Below are 10,166 nucleotides of genomic sequence, written 5' to 3'. Positions count from 1 at the left end.
GCCGAATAGACACATGATGGTTCGGCCAAGGTTGAAACCCCTTTGAAAATACATGATTTTTGATGAAAATACATGATTTTAATGAAGATACATGCTCTTGGCCGAATGGTTATGTGTTGGTTCGGCCCTAAGGATGATTTGAATGCATTTGGAAGTTATTTGGGCGCCAAAATGGAGAGGAAGGAGTATTTGGCCGAATAGGAAGCATCCCTTGGTGTTTTGGCGCCAATTTGATGTCACATGGAGTGCACATGCTTGAATGATGCACATGGCAGCCTACTTGAACGCACATGGGTCTTCTTGCAAGGCTTTGGTGAGGTTGCAACCATAGGATGATGTCTTGAAGTCCATGGGCAGCCTAGAGATGAACTAGCTTCAAGGTAAGCTAGGTGAGTGTCTTGGTAGCTAACTAGGTGAGTTATAGCTTGATGAACTCAAGCTAGTTAGCTTTGGTCTTCTCAGCTCCTCAGCTACTCTCCCAGCTACTTCCAGCTACCTTTAGTCCACTTTTCAACAATTTGGTCCAAAGCTCTCCTCCAACTAGGTTCAGCTACATGCTAGCTCCTCCAGCTAAGTTGAAGCTCCTTAAGTGATGAAATGAGCTGTCATAATGTTCAAGAGCTAGTGTGAGCTGCTATGCTTATCCTTTTAGCTAACCAAGCTACCATAATATGCCTTGCTTTGTGTTTCACCTATAGAAATTAACAAACAAACCAAGTAAGCAATGTGTGAGCTCATTTAAGGTAAAATGCATGCTGTCGTGAGGTGTTTGAATGATATAAGCTATGAATGATCATCTAGAAGCTAAGATAACATGTATATAAGCTAGATAAAAGGCATATGACGTTTATGAGCTTTAAGAAAACATATATGAGCTAGAAAATAGATGCATGCATGCAAATGAGCTAAAGAATCATGGATTTAAAGCTAGTGAGCTAATGTAAACATAACATGAGCTAGAATAACATGATATGAGTTAATGAATGAATGAATACATGCTGCCATGATATCTAAATGAAATGAAAACATAATAAATTAATCTAAAACATATGTAAACATAATATAAAGCTAAGTAAAGATGTGAAAACATATGTTATGCATGAAAATCATATAGTTGCAAGTGAATGATAACATATGATTATTCAAGCATAGTTTAAGATGCAAATGTATGCTCATAATAATATATAGTGCATAAATGAGTAAATATAATATAAAGTAAGGTATAACTCCCTTATATTGAGCATGATTAATCTTCAATGATGTGAGTGTGTCATGAAGAAAGTTGGTGCAAAACATGATCACATCATCCTCCCCTTCTTTTAGGCGATTTGTCCTCAAATCGTAAGGTAACTTCTCCTTAGTGTCTTTCCATTCAAATGTTACTGATTTGACTTCAAAATGTATCCATTCAATACCAAATTGTTCAAGACATTTCCTTTTGAAATGATCTATGAAAGGTTCCTCATGAAAGGTCATGAATCTTGAATAAGTGCTTTGAACCTCCTTGTCCTGAAAAGAAAGAAGACTTTCATAAGTAAGGGAAGTATTAATCATGAGAAAGTTAAAGGTATACTCCCTGTTCATATCTTTTGGATTGCCAAAAGTGATGTCTTTTGAATCACAAGATATGTTCCTTTGAACGACCATGTCCCCAAAAGTCATGTTCCTTGGTCCTCCAATAGGTGTATTCATTGAATCATGAAAGGTTATAACTCTTAGAATGGAAGTTTCCTTAGAATCCTCATAGGACACGTCCTTTGGATGATAAAATGTCTCCCTTTGCCTCGCATCTCTTGGCTCTTTGAATGTCACGTCCCCTAGCCTCCCAATTTGACAAGTTGTGTCGCTTGGAAAATTTGAAACATCAAAGAAAAAATCTATAATTACATGGTTAGAGTAATCATCCTTGATCTTTCGTTTCATCCATAGGCATTCTCGAATGACCTTGCCATCACCAAGTGATAAGATAATACCATAGATATGAATCGAATTTCTGCAAAATAAATCAAAACATGTAAATGAAAAACTATTGGCAAGATGAAAGGAAATATCAAACCAGGGTGGATGTTTAATGGGAGTTGGTTGCTGAATTCTTTTCTGGATTGGCAATGTACTTGGAATGTCAACGAACACAACTCTTGGCACTTCAAGTGATACTCTTTTTAGAACTTCGAATGGCATAACCTTTGAAATATCAAGAGACATGTTTTGTGAATCATCTCCTTGAAAAGATATGTCTCTTGAATTATCCTGCAAAACAAAAGAGAGAATAGGAGTAGAAGTAAGGTTAGATAAAAATTGTTCTTCACTCTCCTCTTTTCCTCCAAATTCATTCTTTTCAACTCCAACGATTTCTGCATCCACTCTCTGTTCATCATTTTCAACTCCAACATTTTGTTCAACTTCTGACGCGATCACGTCGGGCCTCGACGATCGATTGTGGATCTAGGAAGGAAGCGAAACAACCTGCATAAGATAATGGTAACAAATGGATAGTTTACGGTGGTAAATGTGATGGTAAATGGTCGGTTTAAGAGATAGTAGCGGAAGACTCGGATTTGGTAATAATATGGATAACGAATTATGGGATGGTGAAACGATAGTATCTTAAAGAAGACTCAAAGAAGAACCGATGTTAAAGAACAATGACCCCGACTTTATATTGCTTCGATAAGGGATGGTAAATCAGACTTTGACCCGCTATCTATAAAGAGATAGGAACCATAAGTATCAAGGTGAAAGGAATGACGCCACAAGTAACGAATTACTTGATAAGTCGATAAAAGTCACGAAGGACTCAATTAAGAGAAAACTCTCAAATTATCATTAAAACAAAAGTCTATATCCTATGCCCAAGTAAGTGGAAATATAATAAGGACAAGTGGGATGAATTTTCCAGCTCATTTGATTCTCCAAAGATGTTTCATGAATCTGCCCAGTTTTTTTACGTGATTTGGTGAGTTGGAAATGCTGGATATTTCTCCATTAAAAATCGTGCATCATGGGGCATGTGCTTGATGTTCCCTTGATGAATTGTTTATGTCTTAAATGCTGAACATGCTGCCAAATGCTTTGAATTTTTTATGATGCCCATATTGTCGTGTCTTGTGCTGGAATTGTTTGAAAGTAATGCTCCAATATTCTGCCAAATAGGTTCCATAATATAATAGCTTGTTGCCGTGTATTTGTACTGGAAATGTGTTAGAAAGCTCTTCAAAAACCGTCCAGCATGGGCATGCCCTATAAGTGCAAGAATAAACAAGTATTATAATGATATAGTGCTCAAACACTTACTGCCATGTATGACCTTGTGTTTTGTGAAACCATGTGCATGTTTATTAACTATATTAACCACTCGTGAAGATGCTGGATGTAAATATGAGTGAAATGTACTGTCAATTAAATATGAATGCAATTGATGAACTTCATAAAGGATATGCTGTTTAACACGTGAACAGTGTTGAATGCAATGAACAACATAAATGCTATGCAATCATATGGAAGTAAAAACATGAAAAACACGTGAAAACTATAAGTATTAAAAATGAATGCATGGATTTACATGAAACATGTTAATATGATAATGCTAATGAGCTAATCAAACGATTAAATATGAATGCAAATGATTTGCACTATGATATGTTTATTGTGTGAACAACACGTGAACTTAGTTGAAAACCTAGGAACTAAGATGAATGCACATTAGTTATATATATGATGTGTATGCTGTTTATGGAAACATGCTACATAACATGTGAACATTTTAAATGCTAAGATGGAATGCAAAAACTAATAATATGCATGACATGAATTGATGTTTGAACGAAATTGTGAAACATGATATGCAAAGCTACTCTAACATACTAAACAACTTAATTACTAATATGCAATGTAATGCATAAATAAGTAAATAAGTAATAAAGTAAGGAATTACTCCCTTAGAGTTAATAAGGTAGAACGTCCTTGAGGGGTTTTCGTCATGGAGAAAACCGGCCCTAAACGTGCTCACATCATCCTCCCTTTCTTTTTGGCGATTTGTCCTCAAATCGAAATGATTTCTCATTGAAGACCTTCTTGATGTAGGATGGATGGAATCCTCATACCTTTCTCCAATGGTCAACCTCTTGACTTCATATTTGGTAACTTCATATTTCCTTGAATCATCATGAGGATGGTGGGATAGCTTTTCCTTCAAATCGTTTATTTGCAAATTGGAGAGTGGCAATTTCTTATCAAGATTGCAAAGATACTTATCCTCGCAACTCAATACATCAATTCCACGTTTTTGTATCGTCCCTCCAAATAGTAAATAAAAGTTAGTAGGTAAATCAATAACAAAAGAGTTAGAAAGATTAAACCTTGGATGATACTTGATGATATCATTGGGTACCAGTTCCTTGGGAATAGAAATTTTCATTAAGTCCTTCTTTGAAACATTGCTAGAGCATGGACGATGCTCGATCATCAATAGGGTTGGCGATGTGTTTATCATGTTTCTGGAAGTACTCGTCTTGTCCTCCTGCAACAATGAAGATCCAAAAATAGAAGAAGAATGGTTAAGGTTGTTAGTGCAAATTGAAATTTGACACTCTTTCTCCTTTGCACAAACAATTTCTTTTTCAAATTCTTCATTTTCACTCTCATTCTCATTTTCGACTCCAACATTTCTCACATCGATTTTCTTATTTTCATTGCTCTCAATGTCGTTTTCAACTTTCACTTCTTTATTTTTGCAAACACTTTCTTTTTGTAGTTGTTCTTGCAATTGTGTTTCTTTGACGAAATTGTCAACACACTCTTGAAGACGAGCTAGACTTTCTGGATTAAAACATGCAAAATTTCTTGGCTCTCTTCTCGTTGAACTTTTGACATTGCTTCGGAAATTGGAATCCTCTTCGTAAGATCTTTCGTTCCAATTGGATGTAGGAACGGGTCGAGTGTCGTCTCTCCTCTTGATTTGGCCCCTGATCTTCGGCGGAGGTGTTTGTGAACAAGAACGTTTTTCGATTATACGATCCATCGTCTTTATGATTGGGTTGAGACTTTCTTTGAGCAAACTCCTCAATTCTCGACTGAAATCTTGAAATTGAGAATTTGATAAAAAATCTCGTTCATCATCTACTGTATAATCATTTGATCTTGTGTACTTTCGAGACATAATGAAAAGAAAAAGATTAATAAAAATAATCAAAATAACTGTTAGTAACATAAAAAGAATCTCACCAATTCACTCCAAAGATTTTGTTAAATCATTCTTGGTAAGGTCCTTTTACACATTTTCCATTCTTTATTTCACTAACATTTTTTTTTTCATGGAGTACGAACAACAAAGGATGAATACATTTCATACTCGTTGCCATGTAAGCAATGGTAAAGTATGTCTTGTAACCATTGATAGTGGAAGTTGTGCAAATCTGGCTAGCACATACATGGTCGAGAAGTTGGGACTTACAACGATTAAACATCCCAATCCATATGTTTTGCGAGGATTTAACGAAAATGAAGAGTTAGAAGTCATAGAGCAAGTACTTGTACCATTCTCAATCGGAAGATATGGAGATGAGGTCTTGTGCGATGTTGTCTCCATGAGTTCGAGCCACCTTCTTTTTGGTCGACCTTGGCAGTTTGATAAAAGAGCAACACATAATTGCTTCACCAATCGATTTTCATTCATCCATAATGAAAAGAAGATCGCTTTGGCGCCAATGTTGCCAAATCAAGTGCATGAGGACCAAATTCAACTGAAATCACGCATAGAAGAATGGGAGAAAACGAAGGCCATGGAAGTAATCCTTGAAAAAGAACGTTTCGAGGAGACAAGAATCATTGTAAATAAAACTGTTAGTGTTGAAAGAGAAGTCTTGCAAGAACAACAAGAAGAACAAGCAGAAAATCAGATTGATTCGAGAAACAATGGAGAAGAAAAGGAGAATGGAGAACATGATTCAACTAACAACTCTTTTCCTCCAATTAATTCTTTTGTTTTGCAGGACAGTCCAATAGACATGCCACTCCAAATTGAAGATTCAATAAACATGTCTTTTGAAGAAACAACAGTTATGCCCTATGACGTTCCAAAGGATATACCACTTCAGTTGCAAAGGAATGGGATATTTGACAATCCATGTACATTGCACATATTGAAGGAAATTCCACAACCAAAGGAGTTTTCCATCATTATGCAACCAACGCTCATTAAAGATCCACCTTGGGACGATTCCAAAGACATCACTCTTGACCGACCAAAAGACGACAAGCTGGTTCAAGACGAATCAGCAACATTTGAATGGGAAGAAGCTAAGGAGAAGTCACCCTTCGATTTGAGGACAAATCGCTTCAAAGAAAGGGAGGATGATACGATCCTGTTTAGCTCCGACTTCCTCCACAACGTAAACACGTCAAGGAAGTTCTATCAAGATCAATCTAAGGGAGCTCTTCCTTATTTTATTTTATATTTACTTATTTATGCATTACATGTCTTGCATATAAGTATTTAAGTATGATCAACATGTAGGATAAGTTTTGCATATCATTCATGCATATTAATTATTTCATGTTAATTTTGAATGAACATCATTTAGCATACTTATCATCATCATATCCATATTGTTATATTTGCATATGCATTCATCTAAGCATATTTTAATAATAAGCAACATGCATTCGTGTGATTCCATGCATCCATTTTAATGCTAGTAATTTTCACATTGTTAAGCACAACATCATGTTTTCTTTTAATTATAATTACCATTCATGTGCATTCATATTGTTGAGCACGTTTTTGTATTCATATTAAACATAACAGCATGTTATCATTTATTTTTAATTAATTCATGTGCACTCATTTTAGTTTTAATATTTAAATATTAAAGTTCACTATATCATGCATTCATAGCTCACAAGGACACATACATGCACAGCAACAAGGTATTTGATTCATTCCAGTGGACAGTTCACGTCACTCATATTAATCTCCAGTTTTGAACATGTTACAAGCATAATTGGGTGATGTAGTCTCTTAAAATTTATACCCCTATCTCTTAGCTTTCCAACGCATTTTGAATCGTGTCAATCCGATACTGGAAACTTGAGATATTCACAGATTACCGAAGACAGTACATGCTGGAAAAAAATACGGATTTGCATTCGTTTTTTTTGATTCAATGCATTCATTTTCATCTAGGCACTTTCACGTGTTGCTCATATCATTTAAATAAACATACAATCATGGTTCACAAAGCACAAGGACGTTTACACAGCAAGTAATCAGATTATAAAGATTCAAGATCATTAAATTACTTGTTTATGTGCACTTGTAGGAACACAAGGGAAATGCCCCATGCTGGACGGTTTTCAATGGAGTTCTTTCAACCATTTCCAGCACACCTCACGGAAAACAAGGATGAGTGGAGAGAAAGGTATCATAAACAATTGAAGGCATCAATTATGCTCACAAATTCGTGCATTAATTCATGGCAAATATGGGCATAGTGGAACCGGTTGGAAATGCTGGATATTTCTCCATTAAAAATCGTGCATCATGGGGCATGTGCTTGATGTTCCCTTGATGAATTGTTTATGTCTTAAATGCTGAACATGCTGCCAAATGCTTTGAATTTTTTATGATGCCCATATTGTCGTGTCTTGTGCTGGAATTGTTTGAAAGTAATGCTCCAATATTCTGCCAAATAGGTTCCATAATATAATAGCTTGTTGCCGTGTATTTGTACTGGAAATGTGTTAGAAAGCTCTTCAAAAACCGTCCAGCATGGGCATGCCCTATAAGTGCAAGAATAAACAAGTATTATAATGATATAGTGCTCAAACACTTACTGCCATGTATGACCTTGTGTTTTGTGAAACCATGTGCATGTTTATTAACTATATTAACCACTCGTGAAGATGCTGGATGTAAATATGAGTGAAATGTACTGTCAATTAAATATGAATGCAATTGATGAACTTCATAAAGGATATGCTGTTTAACACGTGAACAGTGTTGAATGCAATGAACAACATAAATGCTATGCAATCATATGGAAGTAAAAACATGAAAAACACGTGAAAACTATAAGTATTAAAAATGAATGCATGGATTTACATGAAACATGTTAATATGATAATGCTAATGAGCTAATCAAACGATTAAATATGAATGCAAATGATTTGCACTATGATATGTTTATTGTGTGAACAACACGTGAACTTAGTTGAAAACCTAGGAACTAAGATGAATGCACATTAGTTATATATATGATGTGTATGCTGTTTATGGAAACATGCTACATAACATGTGAACATTTTAAATGCTAAGATGGAATGCAAAAACTAATAATATGCATGACATGAATTGATGTTTGAACGAAATTGTGAAACATGATATGCAAAGCTACTCTAACATACTAAACAACTTAATTACTAATATGCAATGTAATGCATAAATAAGTAAATAAGTAATAAAGTAAGGAATTACTCCCTTAGAGTTAATAAGGTAGAACGTCCTTGAGGGGTTTTCGTCATGGAGAAAACCGGCCCTAAACGTGCTCACATCATCCTCCCTTTCTTTTTGGCGATTTGTCCTCAAATCGAAATGATTTCTCATTGAAGACCTTCTTGATGTAGGATGGATGGAATCCTCATACCTTTCTCCAATGGTCAACCTCTTGACTTCATATTTGGTAACTTCATATTTCCTTGAATCATCATGAGGATGGTGGGATAGCTTTTCCTTCAAATCGTTTATTTGCAAATTGGAGAGTGGCAATTTCTTATCAAGATTGCAAAGATACTTATCCTCGCAACTCAATACATCAATTCCACGTTTTTGTATCGTCCCTCCAAATAGTAAATAAAAGTTAGTAGGTAAATCAATAACAAAAGAGTTAGAAAGATTAAACCTTGGATGATACTTGATGATATCATTGGGTACCAGTTCCTTGGGAATAGAAATTTTCATTAAGTCCTTCTTTGAAACATTGCTAGAGCATGGACGATGCTCGATCATCAATAGGGTTGGCGATGTGTTTATCATGTTTCTGGAAGTACTCGTCTTGTCCTCCTGCAACAATGAAGATCCAAAAATAGAAGAAGAATGGTTAAGGTTGTTAGTGCAAATTGAAATTTGACACTCTTTCTCCTTTGCACAAACAATTTCTTTTTCAAATTCTTCATTTTCACTCTCATTCTCATTTTCGACTCCAACATTTCTCACATCGATTTTCTTATTTTCATTGCTCTCAATGTCGTTTTCAACTTTCACTTCTTTATTTTTGCAAACACTTTCTTTTTGTAGTTGTTCTTGCAATTGTGTTTCTTTGACGAAATTGTCAACACACTCTTGAAGACGAGCTAGACTTTCTGGATTAAAACATGCAAAATTTCTTGGCTCTCTTCTCGTTGAACTTTTGACATTGCTTCGGAAATTGGAATCCTCTTCGTAAGATCTTTCGTTCCAATTGGATGTAGGAACGGGTCGAGTGTCGTCTCTCCTCTTGATTTGGCCCCTGATCTTCGGCGGAGGTGTTTGTGAACAAGAACGTTTTTCGATTATACGATCCATCGTCTTTATGATTGGGTTGAGACTTTCTTTGAGCAAACTCCTCAATTCTCGACTGAAATCTTGAAATTGAGAATTTGATAAAAAATCTCGTTCATCATCTACTGTATAATCATTTGATCTTGTGTACTTTCGAGACATAATGAAAAGAAAAAGATTAATAAAAATAATCAAAATAACTGTTAGTAACATAAAAAGAATCTCACCAATTCACTCCAAAGAAAACTTGAATGTCGCTCAACACTCGTGTTTAACTCGGGATGGCTTTTACCCTTGGTGTTCACTCTTGCCTTTTACCGCTCAATTCTCTTTATGTCAAGTCCTAAAATGACTTTACTCAAAACCGTATCAAGTAGATTTTACTCGATGTGCGTCGGACAAATTTAATTCACAACCTTTCTATCACCACAATCAATCAAAGCTTACTTGAATGGCTTGGTGATAAGTCTTGTTGTTGAACGTTTTAATCTTCTTTTGCTGATTTTTTTTTCGTTTTTCACTTTGCACTATACTTGCACTTCTCTTTTTGTATATATTTTTTTTATTTTCGTTGTACGTTGCTTCTTCCAACTAAAAACTCTGATTACTGCATGATACGATAATCTCGCTT

The 10,166-nt window shown here is 35.3% G+C and overlaps 1 protein-coding gene across 1 annotated transcript; it reads right to left on the bottom strand.

Annotated features, from left to right (window-relative positions):
* Positions 1-7,517: 7,517 nt before the first annotated feature.
* On the bottom strand, positions 7,518-9,799 carry LOC120219397. The gene is made up of 2 exons (XM_039216246.1): positions 9,763-9,799; positions 7,518-9,611 (listed from the first exon to the last, which is right to left on the bottom strand). The coding sequence occupies exon 2, from the start codon at positions 9,557-9,559 to the stop codon at positions 8,390-8,392; it is 1,170 nt and encodes a 389-aa protein (XP_039072177.1). The 5' UTR covers positions 9,560-9,611; positions 9,763-9,799; the 3' UTR covers positions 7,518-8,389.
* Between the last annotated feature and the right edge of the window lie 367 nt (positions 9,800-10,166).

The sequence above is a fragment of the Hibiscus syriacus genome, unplaced genomic scaffold (assembly GCF_006381635.1).
Source record: "Hibiscus syriacus cultivar Baekdansim isolate YM2019G1 unplaced genomic scaffold, ASM638163v2 tig00000003_pilon, whole genome shotgun sequence".
Lineage (NCBI taxonomy): Eukaryota > Viridiplantae > Streptophyta > Magnoliopsida > Malvales > Malvaceae > Hibiscus > Hibiscus syriacus.
Note: the sequence above shows the minus strand (reverse complement) of the source record. Positions and strands in the feature narration are given on the sequence as shown.